General features: G+C 50.0%; 1 protein-coding gene across 1 annotated transcript in view; it reads right to left on the reverse strand.

Moving 5' to 3' along the window:
* Positions 1 to 1627: 1627 nt before the first annotated feature.
* Positions 1628 to 19564, reverse strand: part of MYO18B (myosin XVIIIB) — a 219972-nt gene continuing 202035 nt past the window's right edge. The window contains exons 43-44 of the mRNA XM_053928945.1: positions 4066 to 5314; positions 1628 to 1818 (exon numbers count right to left, since the gene is read on the reverse strand). Coding sequence (XP_053784920.1) covers positions 4078 to 5314 — 1237 coding nt within the window. The 3' untranslated portion in view covers positions 1628 to 1818; positions 4066 to 4077. The remainder of the gene's footprint in view (positions 1819 to 4065; positions 5315 to 19564) is intronic.

A 19564-nucleotide genomic window follows, 5' to 3' on the forward strand; every position in this document is an offset into this window, starting at 1 on the left:
ATGCTGCTGGCACAGACAGCGCTCCGGGAAACTCAGAGCTGTCAGGTCTCAATGTCCGCAAGTCTCCAAAGCCAGGGCGTCCCGGGAACCTTGTCCGGCCTTCCAGAGTTGCTTTTATTTGGGGATCCAGCTGGCAGCCTGGGACATACTTATCCGATAACCACATACATAATAATAATTACTAATAAATCAAGTCACCGCCTATTTTCACACAGTATGTCTTAGGGCCTGAATTGTGATTCCTACAAAATTCCTATGTTGAAGCCCTAACACCCAGAACCCTTCAGAATGAGACTGTGTTTGGAGACAGAGCCTTTACAGAGATGACTCAGTTAAAATGTGCCTGTGAGGGTGGGCCCTGATCCAGTCTTCATCCTTATGTGAAGAGAAAACGGGGACACAGAGAGACACCAGGGACGTGTGCGCACCGAGGACAGACCATGTGAAGACACAGCCAGAAGGTGGCCATCTGTGAGCCAAGGACAGAGGCTTCGGCAGAAGCCGGGCCTGCTGACACCTGGATCCTGGCCTTGCAGCCTCCAGAACTGCGAGAAAACCGCTCTGTTGTTCACTCCGTCTGCGGTCTTCCGTTACGGCAGCTCTGGCAAACTAACACAGCAGCTACTCTCCTTAAATAGAGCACTACGCTCCTCGAGTAGCATTCACTTACAGGCTCACCAAGTGGGAGCATCTTCCGGTATCCAAGGAAACGCACTGTCCGTGGACTTGCTCCGTCGGAAAGGCGGGAACAGGTGAGGCCTCCCTTGGGTGGGATCCCTGAATTTCCCTCCCGCCCACCTCTCCTCCCCTTCCCACCATGAGGCACAGCCCCTGCTGAGGACGGCCAGAGCTGAGACCGCCCCTTCTTGGAGCGAGCTCCAACTGGTAAGTTGTCATGGGTTGAACTGTGTCCCTCAACCCTGCAAAAAAGGTATCCTAACCCCCAGTACCTCAGAATGTGATCAATAAACAGCCAATCGTTTTTCTGTTGCTAACACTGCAAGGGCGTTTGAAGAGCAGGTAGCCGAGCTACAGATGTGCGTGCCCTACGGGAGCGTACTTTATGCACAGATGCATGCGGTGTGTGTGGCAGAGCTATGTGTGTCTGTGTGTCTGTGAGTGTGTAGGGGGGGACTGGGAGCAGATGTTCACACATTCCTGAATGTTGATACGGGCAGACATTCACAGGGAGGCATGTATGTCGATCTGTCACACGCATGCAGTATGTGTAGGCTCGTCAATTTGTTCATTGGTTTTTTCATTCATCAGAATTTTTCAGATGCTTACCCGCCCATGTGCACACAATGTAGAAGATAAATAGATGAGGAAAATATGGTAGAGTACGTATGGGAATTAAAGGAGAATGGAGAAGTTATTTCAGTCTGACCCATCAGGGAAGACTTCCTGGGGGAGGTGACAATTGTATTCCACCTGGCCAAATGAAGAGAAGGAGCAAGAACAGTGCATGTAGAAATATAGGGAGACAAATAACAGTATGTCACCCCAAACTACACAGAGTCTAGGTGCCATTCCTCAGGACCCTCCGACCCCCAGCTGCAGCCCATCAACCCTCCAGAGTCCCAGGGAACAGAACGACAGAGCAGAGAGAAGGCACAGATGCCAAGGAGCCAACACTTTATTTTGTGCAGACCAAGCACGCTGGGAGCCCTGCACCTGTGGGATAGGCCTCTGCTGGGCCCCTCTCGTCTCCTGAGGGCGGCCACGCTGGCTGTATCGGGACTGAGGGCCCCCGGGGAGGCCAGGCTGGTCTCTCTCTGTGGAGTTGGGAAGTCTTCGAAGGCAGTGTGTCTCAGGAGGCTGGAAACAAGCGTAGGTCAGAGCTGATAAATGGGACACAGGAAGTGGGGGAGGCCCCAGCGGCCCATATTCCCAGGCAGCATTCCTGCAGAGATGCTCCTGAGAGGAATGAAGACATGTGGGCAGCAGGCAAGAAACAGGTGGTGAGAGACAGAGACAGGGCTCCTGAAGGACCAAAATTTCCCTGACATTGGGTGCGGGCACTGTGGGCCGGGCTCGGGCCTCAGGCCCTCTCGCACTCCCAGACAACTCATGGCGTAACTTTACATGGTTGGTATTGTTATCTCCACTTTCCAGCAGAGAATGGATGCTCACAAAATCACATCGCTTGCCCAAGTCTCATGGCCAGTGATGGGAAGAACTGAGCTTGTATAGTTCTGCATCCTGTAATGCATGTGCGTTATGGGGAAGGGGCTGCACTGTTTAGCCCGAGACTCTGGCAGGAGGCCAGGGCAGAGGTCTGTGTTCAGGCAGGTGCCCTGTTATCGCAGTGAGCGTTGCTGGGTAGGGGGAGGGAGCTTGAGTTTGAAAAGAAATGGCAGAGACAAGATGTTCTGTGTCAACTTCCGCTAAGGGCTGCTCCCCTTATGGACGCATGCCCTTTACTTGGCCTTTGAAACTGCGCTCTCTGTCCCTGAGCGCATAATAATGTAAATGAATATCAGATCTTTCCTTGGTAATTGAGAGCAGAGAGAAGGCCATGTAAAGTCAAATTAATTTGCTCTGAAACATCCGAGACTGTCTCCACGGAAGGGGCAATGGCTTTTTGATGGGCTGATGGTGCCCCTCCAAGCAGCAGGTGTCTAGCAGTGGAGGGCATGCCGGGCCCTTTCTGGTCTGGGATGCCTTTGGGGGTAGGGCTGGGGGCTGAGGACAGGCCTTCGCAGAGCGCCCACCTGCAGCTGGAGCCCAGAGCAGCTGTGAGTTCCAAGATTTGATAAGGGGGAGATTACTGTGGCCGTGGACTATCATTGGTCTGTGGGTTTGCACTGTGTCTGAACCTGGGGGTTGGTTCTTTCTCCTCCTCCTCCTCCACCCATCCTGCCCTAAGGGGGCCATGAAGAAGATGCTCAGGGCCCTGAGGTATGAACATGACCCTGGAGGTATGTCAAGGGCCAGCCCTGCCTCTGGGAGGAGAGCAATGACCTGGGAGTTGGGGTGGCTGGGTTGAGCAGCCTCGCTCACAGACCTTAATCCCCAGGTCTCCCTCACTCGTTCAACAGTGAGGTTGGAGTCCGAGAGTTCCAACACCCTTTTTGTCACATGATTGTGAGGTCTTCCTCCTCTGGGGGGGTTCACGGAGGCCACCTCTTTCAAGATCCAGCGTGCTCAGTGTGGCTGAGCTCACTCAGGAAGATGCCTGCGATGTGGACCCAAGGAAATCATCACAGATGAGAGGAGCGATTCTGGAGTTTGGAGTCCCAGTCCTGCCTGGGTGATTTGGTACAAGTAGCTTAACCTTCTTGATTCTTAGTTTGTCAGCCTGTACAATGGGAATAAATACCAGCAGCCACCTGCTGGGGTTTTTGTAGGTACGAAATGACTACCTGATGACACCCAGGGTCCGGCAGAAGTGACGCCTGCTTGAGTGAGGTGGGTAGGGTAATAATATGGGTGTCATAATGTGTAGTTTTAATGGGAACATTTCACCTAAACTGTCATGTGGTGGGCTTGAGTGTGATAGCGTCATGTTACAGAATGACATGCTTATGATTTTGTAATAAAAAAGGGCGTTATTTGTGCCAGACCCTGTATATACTCAGTAAAAGGAAGCCATCATTCACTCTCAATTCCTCTCCCTGCCTTTCTGCCACTGAAGTGCCGGGATTAGGACTGGGAGTAGGAGAGGAGGCAGAAAGAGGCGCTGCTTGTCCCACACATGCTGCTCTGCGACCTTTGCCCAGGCCCCCTCCGCCCTCCCCACACCCCGGGCCTCCATTAGTCTCTGGGTATCATCGAATGCACTCTTCAATAGTCTCCACTGTCCCCGAAGTCTGGCACCTTCTTTAGCAGTGTCCCCAGGACCCTCTCGCTTTCTGATGTGCCTGCCTTTTAAGGAGTGGAGAAACAGGAAGCACCAGGCAGAGGGCTTCTGCTAAGCCAAAGCCTCTAAAAGCCTCATGCTCTGGAGAAATCAGGCCCAGCATTAAGTGCAGGAGCAGGAACAAAAGTCCTCCAGGCCGTCCGGCTGGGTGCAAGGCCTGGTCGTACTCCCCTGAGACGTCCCCTCCCGCCTGTGACCTTTACCTGAGCCGGTTCCTACTTCTGGAGGTATTTCTTCATTATGCTCTCCACATCCTGGTCTCTGCCACCCGTCCCTGGCTCTCTGTTATTGGGGGACATGCGCTCACCGCCGTCGCCCTCTGGCCGTGGGATTCTTGGTCGACTCTTGATGCTGTCGGCGCTCTTGAAGGATACGATGGAGCTGGACGAGGAGGACGAGTCAGACAGGTGAGCAGGGTCCTCCTTGGACTCCGGGCTCTTTTTCAAAATGGTCTTGATCCCTGAGAGAAAGGTCCGGCCGGCCCCTTCGGTCTCCAAGTGGGCGCTTGAGTGCGGCGAACTGTCTCTCCCGCCTTTGGACGCTCTGGCCAAGGACCGAGACGTCTCGGGCTTCCGGATGGCCGGGAGGAAGTCATCAAAATCCACTTTGGTCTTGTGTTCATAGTTGAGGCTTGGGAGTTTCCAGCTGAATGGGTCGCTGCCCAGTGGTTCCCCCATTAGGTGGGCAAACTGGCGATTCTGGAAGACGAGCGACTCCTTCCCCAGGTCTGGACAGCCCGCGTCGTCCAGTGAAGACTCCAGACAGCGCCTCCGAGGACGCAGTGTGGGCGACAGGAGTGTGCTCCTGGGTGTGGTGGGGGAGCTCAGATTTCTCCCCGAGCCTGGCCCTGATTCTAAGAGAGACTCGCATGAGCTGAACCGGGTCTTCAGCTTCTCGGGGAGCAGCGGGCTGCCCTCCCCGTTCTGGGAAGAGATGCATTTCAGGCTGGTGGACCGCAGGAGACCAGCTGATGCCCCAGCCGAGTCCTCCGTTTCTAGGAGGGACTTTGCCCCAGACCTCAGTGAGAGGTGGCCCTCGTCACTGCCCGCCCTGGCCCTCCTCAGTGTAGATGCCCCGGTGGTCTGGTAGATGGGGACAGTGGGCCAGTCCTCCAGGCCCAGTGGTGACCCCTGGCTTCTCTGAGCCCTCTTCCTCCGGAGCCCTTCCACGAACTCAGACAGGGCCGCTGAAGGACTCGGCAGCTTTTCCCGAGACACCAGGGATGTGTCTGTCCTCGGAGAAGATGGAGATGAAGCCATAGCTCCTAACCTCTCCGCAGGCTTTCTCTGGGCGTCACACTCTTCGCCATCCCCCAAATGGCAGTACCTTTGCCGGCGGCGGGAAAGGGGAGAAAGGGACTTGTCCCCTGCGGTCGGGCTAGGGACGTCCCAGGCTCTGCTCAGTACAGCTGCCCGCTGGGTCCTTTTGGCGTCCCCGGCCTCCTCATTTGCCCTGTGCCAACAAGAAAGACGCAGTCGGTAGAAATCGTGCAATTCCTATAATTTGGGCAATTGCCGTTGAGAGCCACTAAGCACAGGCACTAATATTATTTTTTCTTTGAAAATGCCATCCCTACTGCATTCTCAAATGCACCGTATGATTTAGTGTGCAAATTCAAGCCATGTAAATGATTTCTTGTTGCTCTCTGAAATGCAATTTCTGTCTATAATTAAACCCAGCTAAGTACATTCGAGTAGATTAAAACTGCAGCCAGGACGAATGACTTAGATTTATGAGGCATCATATCTGACATGATGGGACCCACCATCCCAGAGCCTACTGTGAAATAAGTCATTTCCTTCTTAAAGACACAAGGGGGACCTGCAGGAGGTTAATTATTTGTTTAGGGACAAGCCCAGAGGACGGTCCCAGCAGAAGGGCTTCTGGAGGTCCATGACCCCAATATGCACTTCGACGGGATGCTCTGTGACACCCCTGTTTCATGGGCAGGGGCAAAAATGGTCCCTCCAAAAGGGAAAAGATTCACATGAAATCCCCACGAAACCACGAGCAAATACGAGAGGGCAGACGGCTTCCATTCTGGGATGACACCAGGCTTGGCTTCCATGCAGAGTCTCTTTGCAGCCGCTGAGCCAAAGCCACTTTCCTTCTGAGAAGGAGGGGCCTAGACTGTGAAATAAAGGGTGTCACTGAAAAGGAAGAGACTAGAATCTACTAACTATTCCTTTAATAAAGAGAAATCAATCGGTCCTTCTGCTAAGACAAACACCACCGTTCCCACCCAGCAGCAAAGTCATGATCCACAAAAAGCAAGAGGGGTGCCCAGCACCAGAGTCTGGGCGGAGCAGGCCAAGCAGGGGCTGGGGACCGAACGAGGCTGGAGCGTGCATGCAGGCTTCCGGTCACTGTCCCGCTCTCCACGTTGCTGCTCTCCCCGTAACCACGGACGTCAGCCCGCTGCTCGTGAAGGGGGTTGGCATCCTGGGCAAGGTTCTGAGGAAGGTTTCCCACTCACCAGTTTGATGTCACCATTCCCACCCCGTGATCACAGATGACAGGGCAATGACCCAGAAGGCTTCTGAGTCTGGGGAGGTGGCCAAGCCAATGGCCCCTGGAGGCAATGCCCAGAGGGGAAAGGAGGGACAGGGTAGGGGATCGGGGTCCTTTCTGAGGACAGGGGTAGAGACCTAGACACTGTCTCCTGAGCTCCCGAGGTCAGAGCTTCAACCACCTGATGTGCCTCTTTCTTCTGAGGCTGGCGGGAGCCCCTGCAACCCAGGACCTATGGGAGGACGCCATGGCACTGATGTTCTGTTAAAGGGTTCCATGAGTGACAGCCACAGAGCTGGGTCTGCTCATCTGCCTCTTCTTATTCCCAAGGTCAGCTAGGTGGAGGGTCAACGGCATGGTGTGGGGTTGGTGGGGAGACACAGGGTCAAGGTCAGGGTGTAGATGAGCCACCTCCATCACCCACACCCCTCACCATCCTCAGTCCTTCTGCAGGGTCAGGTTCCCTGCTCCCTTCCCAACTTCCTGCCTCTAGCTGCCCTCCTGCTCAGTTCCTCCACCCACACCAGCCCCCAGGGCAGGCCACGCCCCTCCAGCCCCTGGGTGTTGCCTCTGCTGTTTCCTTGAATACTCCTTCCACCATTCCCCCACCAGGCAACACGCAGGCCCCACGGGGGAGTCACGGGAATGCAAGAAAGGCCCTGGGCACCGTGTCTGCACCTTGCTCCTCCAATAATTGTTACCAGTTATGATGCATAATTAATAACCAATAATTAATGGCTCTGAGTAATTAACAGGTCATGGTAATCATCACTACTACTACTCATCTCTGAATCTCCTGAGCCTGGCCCACCACTGGACTCAACGAAAGCCTCAGCTGAAGTTCCAAGAGGGGCAGAGATTGGATGGACAGGTGACCTTGCAGGCCCCCATGGGCTAGAACAAAAGCCACACAATTGGCCTGGAGCAGCTGCCGCCTTCCCCATTTCTTGGTCATCAACTTCCATCTCTGCTGCAGCTGGACACAGGCCGGGAGAGGAGCTGAAGGGCTCCTTGAGGATCACCTGAAACCATGTTTTTCAACATCATTGCTTTGGAATCGCTCCCCTAATACAGGGTGAGATGGCATTCTCACTCCTTTCTTTTTTTTAAATAAACAGCTTGGAGCTGCCAGGGGCAGTGGGCTGCCGCAGAGCTGACAGAAGTCATTTCCTTCCTGTCTGGGCCCCTGCAGGGAGCTGGGTGTGATGGATGTGTCTTGGGTGTTCAGTCTCATCCATCGCCTGCCACGTGGGGTGGTGGCATCAAGGGCTCCTGTCGCAGAATTGCCTGGGATTCTGCCATCCCACTCACCCCAGCGCCCACCTCCAGCACTGGCTGTGGATGCCAAGACAGGGCATGAAGAAAGGAGGGGAAAAGGTTACAGGGAGAGCAGGAGGAGGAGGAACAGGAGGAGGAGCAGGAGCAGGAGGAGGAGGAGCAGGAGGGAACAGGAAAAGGAGCAGGAGGAGGAGGAAGAGCAGCAGGAGCATGAGGAGGAGCTGGAGGAGGAGGAGAAACAGGAGGAGCAGGAGCAGGAGGAGAAAACTGGGCAAGAGGAAAGGAGGTGGGGAATCACAGAGCTCCAGCTGGTTCTGTCAAGATCTTGTCAACTCTTGTTTCTGCGTCTTCTGAGCTGGCGCAGGGTAGATGGGGTTTGTTTGTTTGTTTTGTTTTGTTTTTAAGAAACATCTATCAGTTGCCTTTCACACGCCCCTAGCCGGGGACCTGCCCTGCAACCAAGGCATGTGCCCTGACTGAGAATCAAACCGGCAACCTTTTGGTTTGTGGGACGATGTCCAATCCACTGAGCCACACCAGCTGGGGCGGGTAGATGGTATTAAACTGGGGCAGGTGTACCTTGGGAACCAAGTCTATAAGGAAGAGGAAGAGGGTGGGAGGAGAAAAGTGGCGCAGAGGCAAAGAGAAGTGGGAAGAAGAGGAAGCAGGACATGCAAGAGAGCAGCTGAAGTGAGAAGGGATGGAGGAAGAGAAAGGAGTCCAGTGGTGATGGAGGAGGAAGAAAGTGAAGGTCAAAGGCAAGGGACACAGGGACAGTCACAGGTGGGTGCAGGTTGGCTGCTGAGCATCTGCCTTCCTCATCTTCAACCAAATGGTGGGATAGGGTGGGATAGGCGGGGGGTCATGCCAAACCATCAGCAGCTCATGAGTGAGGTCTGGTGGCCCCAGCCTGTGAGTGCCAGTGTCCAGGGCAGAGGGCACAGGCTCATTAAGCCCAAGCCTTAAGGACCCTTCGCTCTGAATGGGGAAGGTCCGACCACCTTCCCAGACACCCAGCAGGGGCAACACCTTCTAGAAGGTGCGCAAGTCCCAATGTCCCAGCACAGCCACTCCGGCCCCTGCCTGGCTGTCACCAGATTGTGATTGCTGAGCTCTGCCAAGGGGCACAAGGGCCTGATGCCTTGGGGTAGGGTGGGCTGAGTTCCATCTGGCAAGAGTTGTCTGGTGCCTTCATAGCCCCAGCTGGTGGGCTTGAAACAGAAACACAAGCCAAGCGGTGCAGTTTCCTGGGAGACTGGAGAGGAGAGGGTGTGGGGGCAGTGAGGAGGAAGGAAGAGTGTGGGAGGGAGGGAGGAGAAGGAAAGAAACAAGGAAGTCTTGGCTGAATGCTACCTCCTGGGTTTACCATTCAGAAATCCACCCACATCTCTGAGATGTCTTTTTCTATTTCCTGTCTACTTTACCATTCACAGTAAAAAGTTCCTTGTTCCCACTCCTTTCTGTGTGGAGACCACAGAACTACATCTGAATTCAGATGTCCTCTTGCAGGTTTCAGGGTGAGGGTCCCAGTTCTGCTGTCTGAGACAGGATGGTCCTCTCTTTCTGTTGCAGCTTTGGACATTTCAAACACACATACTATCTTCGGTCAGGGGCCTGGAAAGACTCATTTTTTTCAGCTGTCCTCACGGGACAGCCTGGCACAGACGGAACTCCCCTCCATTGATCTCGTGTGATGGATGGCTGGTGGATAATCAAGATGTCACGGCGCCCGCCTCCCAGAGCCTTGGCCAAGGGGAGGGATGATGGATAGAAGGCTCTCTGAGTTGCTGGGAGACAGGTGTGGACAAATGCCAGGCGAGGCACTGTGATTCTCTAATGAGAGACTCCAGAAACATCTTGGGAACTTCTGCTGCCTGTCCTTTAGTCTAGACAAACTGGAGCAGCCTTGTAGCATACCTGCTACGATAGGGAGCTCACTGGCGTCCCTGAGACCCAGCCACAGTGGTGCCGGGCTGCTCCACAATTGAGTGGAGCGGGTAGTGAACAGTCGTCACAACAGCTACCCCTGGCTGAGCATCTGCTGCGTGCCAGGCACTGTGCTGGGTACCACGGATACGAGGGGGAACAAGCTGACGAGCCTCCCACCCTCTTACAATCTTTATGGCAACTCTGGAGGTAGGGGTTATGACCTTGAGGCAGGTGACCTCCACAAGCACCCAGGTGAGAGTGACAAAGGCAGGTTCCAACCCCAGGTTAGGTGACCCCACAGCCAGTACCACTGTTCTCTGCAAACTTCGTCTGAGCCCTGTGATGTGACTCAGGGTTAACAAAACTTCCTTGTCCATATAACACCTGTCACTTGGCCTAGGCTGCTCCTGCCATTTATAAGCCATGTGACCTTGGGAGTCAACTCACTTCTCTCGGCCTCAATTTCCTTAGCTGCAAGATAGAAGAAACCTACCTGGCAATGTGTGGATATTTGAACTCCAGGAGGGAAGGGTGCCTATACACAGGTGCCTAGAACAGCGTTCTGGCACATAGTAGGTGCTCAATAAACCTGGATTGAAAAATGAGTGACTCCTGAGCTCTCTGCACATAGTAAGTACTTAACAAACATGTGTTGAACAAATGAGTGAAGTGCCATAGTATGTTCTTAGCAAACGTGTGGAATGAGTGAATGAATCTTGAGCCCTCTGGCACATAGTAGGTACTCAATACATACGTGTTGGATGAGTGAGTGAAGCTCCGGTGTCTGCCACATACTAGGTATCCTGTAGATGTTTAGAAGTGAATTGATGAACAAGAGAATATATATGAAAATTCTCTAGAGGTATCGGTGGCTTAAACTGCTGAAGGCTTATTGGGAAAATCAGGCTGCGAACACCCAGATTTACCGGAGTGGCCACTCTTTCTACCCCGCAGGGCTAGGACGGCGAGCTCCAGAAGCAGACAGGCCGGGGTTCATAATCTGGCTCTGTCCCTTCCCAGCCAGGCATCTGGTGGAGCCTGGACTCGCTCAGCCGTAAGGGCGGGAAGGCTCAGGCCTATCCCATGGGGCTGTGTGAGGAGGCAGAGACGGCGTGTGTGACAGGTGTGGTCAGTCGCCAGAGCGACATCTAGGACATCTCTGCCGAAACCCCAGCGCTTCGCAGGAGGCCAAGGCTGGTGCAGTTAAGTTTACCTGTTGTATCTATTCATCTCAAAACATTACTACTAAGAAATACAGGGTGGGGCAAAAGTAGGTTTACAGTTGTGAGTACGCAAAACAGAGTGAATTATTGCCTTATTTTCCGTATGAAGAGCTGTAAACCGACCTCTGCCCCACCCTGTATTATTTAAAAATCTTAATGCTTGTCTGAGTGTTTACTTTATGACCCCTTCCCTCAGGCCTAGAGAAGGCCCTGGAAGGGCAGGTGTTGGAGAATAAGCAATTCTCACATACGATCCTGCTCGAGCAGAACAGGAAGAGTGCGGATATCAACGCTGTCGGTTCAGCCTCAAAATGAATCAACTCTCCTGTCTGGACCACACCCCTTTCCCTGCCAGGCCGTCCTGGGAATGCGTCACCGCGGCCTAGCGCCTGTGTCCATCACAGTAGTAGGTGCTCCGTGGATATTAAGTAAAGCATAAAAACGCACCTATGTGACACGTGTTTTATGCACACCATCTCTTCAGGCTCAGACCATCACCCCATCCTGCAGATGAGGAAACCGAGGCTCCCTGGTGAGATGCCATGTGCTCAAGGTCACAATGCTAAGTGGCAGGGCCTGGATTTGAACCGTGGTCGCCCACATCTGAAGCTTATGCTTTGTCCTTCCCTGACATCCCACGTGCTCCAGGTAGAAAGCTGGGTAGAAACCTCAGCCAGCTGAACTCACATCTGCACGTGTACTCTTCCCCACATCCACTGAGACGGTGAACAAAAAGAGTGAGGTCCAAGTCAAGGAGAAGCTGAACTCACTGGCATGAGATCTAATCACACAGCAAAAAAAAAAAAAAAAACCCCACCATTTCCAGGTGGGAGAGTCTGGGCAGAGCCGGGACCGACTGGAGCTACAGGCAACTCGAGGAGGGTTTTAATGACACCATGAATCATCCCCAAAGGCATGCTGTCACCCCATGCTTCATCCGCACCCTGAAATTAAAGAGGAAATTAAAAATGTATTGATGTTCTTTCATCCTGGCGAGGCCTGGGATGGGAAACCAGATGTCCTTTCAGGATGGCCTGAAGGCTTTGTAACCGTGTCCAACATAACAACTGATCGTCTGTAATTAAACTTGACATGGTGCCCGAAACCACGCGTGATGCGCAGAGAACCCGAGACGTCTATTAAGCCCCTACAGCATGCAGGTGAATTCTGCAGAGTAACAGCCGCCGTACACGGTGCCTTGAGGCTTTGCTGGTATTGCTCAATTTTGTCTCCCGTCAGTCCTCTAAAAGCAGATGGTACTGTGATCTTCCCAGTTCACAAGGAGCCTCAGAAAGGTAAGTAATTTGTCATGTGATAAATGGGAAAAGGTGGACTTCATCCAAGGAGTCTACCTCGGGGATCCATGCCTCCTAACCACTCGGCTCCACTGACCCTTATTATCCCACTTCACAGATGAGAAAACCGGGAAAACAGAGGCAAGTGGGCTTGCTAAGGAAGGAGCGGAGGCTCTCATCTCGGCCCCTCAGACTAGACACAAGGCGAGGCTAAGCTCATAGCAGGAAGCCGGGCTGCCTGCCCCTCCTGGAGAGCACAGCGTGGGTGTGGAGGCAGGGTACGCCCAGGAAGAAGAATCAGCGGTGCAGGAAGCTCTAGGTAAACTGTGAGCCGGGCGGCAAGCACAGCAGGGTGCTGGCAAAGGAGAGCCAGAGCAGAGCGGGCGTGCACAGCCTTCCCGGCAGCGGCAGGGGAGTCAAGTTTTTGAGGAGGGCAGAATTTGGGCGGTGGTGAGGGGTCAAAGAAGGCACTCTGAACGGGAGTGGGAGGAGAGTCCTCCTACCAGTTGTTGGCCTATTCAATCTGCAAAGCAAGCCCGGGCAGATACTAACTTTCAGAGGCAGGGAAACAAGATTTGGAAAGGCCACCCGCCCGCCGGAAGGGAAGACCTGAGACAAGGAGGAAGCCATGCATGGGCTGGCCAAGGGAGCTGCAAGCTGGAACCAGCAGCTCCCAGCTAGTTCCTCAGCCTGGTCATGCCTGGCCGCAAGGTGGCAGAGACCCGAGTCAGAAAACAGACTCTCTAAATATCCTCTTTTCCAGATAATAGGATGTTTTCCGGACACAAAATAACTCTCAAGCCTTCCTTGCTATTCTCTTGAGTGCTAAGCGGGTACGGAGCTCTGGACACTTCAGAAAAACGAATCCAGGGACCTGCCCTCAGAGAACACCAGCCGCAGGTCGGCAGAATTTGCCCTGTCCTTGTCCGCATCTTCCTCCTGGTCCCCAGGTCCCAGGACAGGGAGATTTGGAGCAGGGCTCCATCAGAACGAGACCTGGAGCTATCCTGCACCCCCCCAACCCCTCCCCCGCTCAAAAAAGTCTGTCTCAACGGGGGAGGGGGAGGCTACGGGGGCATTCTAACTTAAAAGAGACTAAGACAAATACAGGGTGTTAGCGATAGGAAAACTGTGTGTAGGAGGCAGGGGGTATATGGATGCTTTCTATACTTGCTGCTCAATTTTTCCATAAGTCTAAAACTTTTCAAAAAAAAAATTCTATTTTTTTAACAAAGGAAGAGACCAAAGAAACAAAACAACCATATGCAATGTGTATTCTTCAGAGGATCCTTCCTTTTGAAAAATACAATGATACAATTTTAGGATGAATGGGGTAATATGAATGTTGGGATCGTGGACAATATTATGGATTTGCTCATTTTCCTCAGTGTGATGGTACAATAGTTAAGAAAGTCCTTCTTCTTAGGAGCAAGATACGGAGTTATTTATAGAGAACTGTCAGGACATTTTCACGTTACTCTCATGGTGTTAAGCATAAAAATGTGTCTAGATGTATAAAGGAATAGACAAGGAGGTAAAGATAGAAATGAAGTAAATGTGAAAAGTCATTAGTCATTGTCAAATTAAGGTGGAGTTGATGGTGCCCAGACACCTTCATTGTTAGAAATAATAAATAAGAAGAAAGGAAGAGGGAGGGAAACGAGAAGGAAGTGACATGTTACAGGTGATTCTGAGAAACCACTGCTCTACGTATTGTTTAAAAAGCAAACACTTTTCCTCACGCAACTGTTGCCTCCTCCAGAAAGCCTTCCCCCACCTCCCAGGAAGGGTTAGGGGTCTCCTCTGTCCACAGCCCCCTCTGCTTCCCCTTTGCCCTGTATTATAATCGCCTGTTTACTTACTCGCATCTCCCAACAAGACTGTCAGCTCTGCATTAGACTGTATTTTTCTTTTACGAGCACCCAGCATCTGGACCATGCTTCATGGGGAGTTGATGGAGATAAGAAAATAAAGGAATGGAGCAGCGGAAACAAGAGGGGTGTGGAAATGCAGGAAGAATGAACAAAAGGCTTCGTCCAGACCCCGAAAGCCCTACTTCACAGCCAGCCAATGCTTCTTCACTGGGCTTAAAATAGATTCAAAACCAACTTCCAGTACACAATATAGACGAGTGAAGTCCTCCTACGTCCAAACTCAAACTAAGAGACTGGTCTTGTTTCTACAGAATTTTGTAAACTTCTAGAATATCAGAATTGAGAGGGAGCTGGAACCTCATCTAGTCTGAACCTCTCATTCAACGTCGGGAAAAACAGACATGAAGAGAATTTCCCAGCTCACATGCCGATGAGCAGGGAAAAGCACTAGCTCTAAAATTTCAGCCGTTAACTTCCTGATATAATTTCTACAATGTTTTGAAAGAACAAACGGGGCATGTGAAGTAATTAAAATCTTTAATTGGATTGGAGGTTCAACTTGGGCTCAACCTATTTTCAATGTATTCTTACATTTTCCATACACAGTCATTGCCTGGCTGAATGTGGTTTAATAGCTATAGCCACATAAAATCTCAGACTTATTCGTAAAGGCACCCAGTTCCTCAAGAAAATGCAGTTTTCAATCAATGGAAATCATCCACCCATCCAATCATCCATCCTTCTTTACATCCACCCAGCATCGCTTACTGAGTGCCCTGACGCCAGATGCTGTCCACACAGAGACGAACAGCCCTCGTACTTAGGAAGCCTAACCCCCAGGCCAGGGAGTAGATTCGCCCAGCTGTGGCTGAGAGGAAATACAAGCGAACGTTCACATCTTCTGGGGCATAGAAACTACGGAAGACGTGTCTATGCAGCAAAGGGAGTAAAAATGTCCAGCTTAGCCTTCAGCTTTCCGATGTAATAGACTAGCTGTGTCAGACCAAATCCTCACTTAGAAAAACCAGAAAAGCTAAATTTAAATTTAAAGGCTTTGGAGAGTCACCAAAGCAGACAGGACTTAAAGGGCCAAATTCTGGAAGAGGGAAGGACACTGTGGTGAGCCCAGCATGGTGTAATGCTCTCCCTAAAAAAAGATCACTTGCTGATCTTGAGAAAGAAGAACTAACCCAAGGAATATATACATCCAGATATCAAGACTTACTATCTAAAGCTACATTAATTAAGGCCATGTTAAATCAGTTCATGAACAGACAAGTAATAAAATGGAATAGAGTCTATAGGTAATACTGTTGTGAACTGTGGAAATATTATTTATTTTAAAATACATATGCGAACCAATCGGATATCCACATCTTAACCCCTACCTCACACCATAAATAAATATCACTTCCCAATGACTGTATATCTCTATACAAAAGTTAAATCAACACAACTTTCACAAGGAAACATAGGGGATAGTTGCATGATTTGGGAGCAGGCAAGTAATTCTGCAACATTATATTACAAGTGCCAACCATAAAGGAAACAAATTCTAAATTTGGTTACATTAAAATTAAAAACTTCTCTTTGCCAAAATAAACCATTTGGTGAGAGAAAAGGGCAAGCCACTGAATGGGAGTAGATTCACATACTCGAGAGAGGAACTGTATCTATAATATATTAAGAACTTCTACAAATCAATAAAGAAAGACAACCCAAGAGAAAAACATAATGAGGAAAATATTTCATCAAACATTTCACTAACGAGTACAAAGGTTTAGTTATCAGGAACATGCAAATTAAAATCAAAATCAGCTCAAGAATGAACAACTACTAATATCCACTAGAACAGCTAAAAAAAATTTAGATGACAAATCCAAGTGTTGGCAAGGACGCAGAACAACGGGAACTCTTTCACTGCTGGTAGCAATGTAAATTGGCACAGCCGTTTTGACAACATTTACTGAAGCTGAAAACACATCTATGACCCAGAAACTTTACTCCTGGGGTTCACTCCAAAAGAAAGCCGTAAATGTGTGCCAAAACAGATGTGGGCAAGACCGATCACAGTGGTACTAGTCGTAGTAGTGCCGAACTGGAAACAACCTAAGCATCTATTAATAACAGAACACACGAATATTATTTCATGCTCACCTGATAGGCTATTACAGAACAGGGCTTCTCAATGGTGGCATGACTGACATCCGAACCGGAAAACTTTTCTGTGGCCTGGCCTGTGCGTTGCAGGATACATAGCTGTATCCTGGGCTTCTACACACCAGATGCCAGTAGAAACTCTCTCCCTCCATTCTGACAACCCCAAATGTCTCCAGACATAACCAACTGTCCCCTGGCAGGAAGGGGGGCATGAAAAATTGCCCCCACGTTGAGAACCACTGCTATGGACTACAGAGCAAAGAAAAGAAGCGAATTGCTGTTCCGTGCCACATTGTGGATGAATCTCACAAACATAACATTGAAAGGAAGAAGCCAGACACCAAAGAGTACTACTGGTTGCTCCCATGTGTCCAGAGCTCAAAAATAGGCATATCTGATTAACAGTGTTAGAAGTCAGGATGGTGGCTACCTGTGAGGAAGGAAGCGGGCATGACTAGGAATGGTCTGATTTTGATTCAGGTAGTAATTACATAGGCTTGCCTAATTTTTGAAAATTTCACGAGGATGTACCTTCCTGTATGTATATAAAAATCAAATGCATATGACGTGTGCACGTTTCACTAAGAAGCTCAATGAGAGCACCACGGATGCTGAAACGGTGTTTTGAACCCTCCAGGATTCATCTAAATGGTTTCACACAAACTTGTGGTTAACTTAGTTGAGCCCCCAAATTCCTGAGAGAACCACAGATCTACCATCCAAGACAGGAACCAGCCCTCTCTTCCTGGAAACCCGACCAACCCAAGAGGGATGTGGGCTCTAGGGGTGAATCTTGGGCAGAGACTGACTGGCTTTACTTGCTCAGTCCTTGGGTCCAAGATGGATGTGTTTGCATTGAACAGTTCCACACACTCAGTTGTACCATCTTTTCCACTAATCTTCCTAATACTGAGAAAACTGAAAAGAATCCTTTTGTCCTCAGAAGACGGAAAATGATATTCATGAGAGGCCCTTTCATTAAGTACATTCAGGACGAGTTAAAATGAGCCTGGGCTCCGGTTCTAAGAATGCATAGACCAGTAAATAAATGTACTATTGCAATAAGATTAGCGTGGATGCTTAACCTACTTTGAGAACAAGCTGTTTTTAAAGCTAAGTACCATCCATGCATATTTACATAATTAATGAACTAATTACAAAGAAGACACATCTAATCATTTAAGCAGGCTTCACGTGACCCATCCTTGGCTTCCACTTCTGTAGAAGTAATTGCCTTTCCTTGAAAGTAATACAACTTTATTTTAAAAACAATACCCTATAATTTAGATCTTTTTATTAATTCATGCCAGCCTTATCCAAATAAAAATCAACAGGGGGGCTCAGAGGGGGTGGTGGTGGTATCTAAATCAATTTCTTTTAAACTAAGAACCACAAGCCAAGAGTACGAGGCTGTGAATGTTTACAGAAAGCAATTTTTCCCCAGAAAAAGAAAACGTTATAATGCCATTTTTTAGGCAAAGGAAAAGCAGTTGTGTTACATCGGAACCAAAGCAAATGATACATACAACAGTAATTAGCGAAGATTACACAGTAATTAAAATCACGATGATTATGTGAGTGAGAATAATTTATACAATAATCTCCACGCTCACACTGCAATATGGTCCACGTCCAACAACAACAGCGGAGAGCCCTGCTTGGTAATAAATTCAAGTCCCAACGTCACTAATTTATGTAGTGACGGCCCGGTGTTGGAAATGCAGGGGTGAATGTAGCCCCTGACCAGGAGACACATCATTGTATTTGGCCTTCCCAAGGCTGCCAAATGGGGACCACAAACACTCTAATATGTTTTTGCTTTCTCCCTCTCCTCTCCCCTTCTTCTTCTTCCCTCCTCTCCCCATCCCCACTTCCCTGTCCTCTGCTCTCCGCCCCTCCCCCTTCATTTCCTGTCTGCTGGGTCTTGTTTCCTTCTATAATTCAACCTTCCTCTTGATGGAGACCATTTGTTCTGATTATTTTATCTACCCCGTGAGGATATACTTAGGATGTGGGGGGACCTGCAGGCGTTTATAACCTGTGAGGAAGAACAACTGGAATGGGGGAATCAAGCAACCAAGAGAGGGGACCCTGGATGGGTTGCTGCGCTGCAGGGCAGGAGGGAGTGGACCCGAATTAGCCTCGGACAGGACCGGATCCCGTCTTCTGAGACCAGAGGGAAGGTGGGGGCAGATGGAGATGAGTTTGCAGACATCATAGAAGTTGAGGCCATTATTATTTTCCACTGAATGAAAGGGGAGTTTAGCGTGTCTCCTTAGAGTGAGGGGTAGGGGCTGGAGGAAAGTCAGAATGGTGTGGATAACTGTCCAGGAAAATGAGAGAAGCGACTGCTTGGTGACAAGACATTAGGAATCTGCACAGTTGGGTCAATTAACGCCTGTCAGCGCATGGACCCTGCAGAACTGTGAGTGATCCTCTGTTGGGCATGAGGATAGGGGTCCACAGGGACATGGGGCTTGGACCCTCCTTGGGAAGCTGATGTGCTGTGAGGACAAGGAGGAAGTAGAGCCCCTTTCACACTGTCTAGCAGGGCAAGGGCCCTGGAGGGCAGGAAGGGGAGGCCAGGGGCACAGCAGGGGCCCAGGTGAGATGTCAGCCCCTGAACAGCCCTGACACCACCTGTAGCCAAACATTAAGAGACACCCCCGAGCCAAATGTGGCTGCTGCCACCAAATCCATAAAGTCCCACTCTGGGGGCTACAGGGTAATATAGTGTCTCCCTCTCCAGAAGCTCTTGCATTTATCAGCAGCAGCTGCATAACTCCTGGGCAATAAATCATAAAGGCTTTAGCTATATTTCTCTGGAGTTGACATCCCCTTATAAATAATACAGAGAATGCTTTTTAGTTTTTTGGCAGAAGACTGCTTTCTCCCTGTCCTGTTTTTAGAGTGACCTTTCTCAGTCAAATTGGAAACATCCATGAGACTTGTCCCTTGAGCTCCGTGATGGGCCAGGTAATACTGGCAGGAGGATACAGGAGTCTCATTGTCTACTATGGTACAGAAGGTACATTGGGAAGGCCTGCTAGTATCCAGTCAAGTTTCACACACAAATGCCCTTTGACCCAGGGAACCATTTGCCCACGTGCACAATGATGTGTGTTGTTTGAAGCCTTATGGGTTAATAGCAAATACCTGGAGTCAACTAAGAGTTAGAGGAGAAGACTACAGTTAATGAACCATGGCAGAACTTCAAGATATTTTACAGAAATTCAAAAGAATGTGATAGGCTTGGTGTACTGCTAAGAAAAGGCTGCCAGAGTCTACGGTTGAGGGAAAGAAGCACAGTGTAAGAATTTATATATAGCATGATATACATAATACAGCAATCTATCACTTACGGTTTTAAAAAGCCTGCAAATACCTTATGTATTTACCACAAGAATATATGTGTTTCGAAATATACAGAGA

This window comes from Desmodus rotundus, chromosome 7, assembly GCF_022682495.2.
Source record: "Desmodus rotundus isolate HL8 chromosome 7, HLdesRot8A.1, whole genome shotgun sequence".
NCBI classification, from domain to species: domain Eukaryota; kingdom Metazoa; phylum Chordata; class Mammalia; order Chiroptera; family Phyllostomidae; genus Desmodus; species Desmodus rotundus.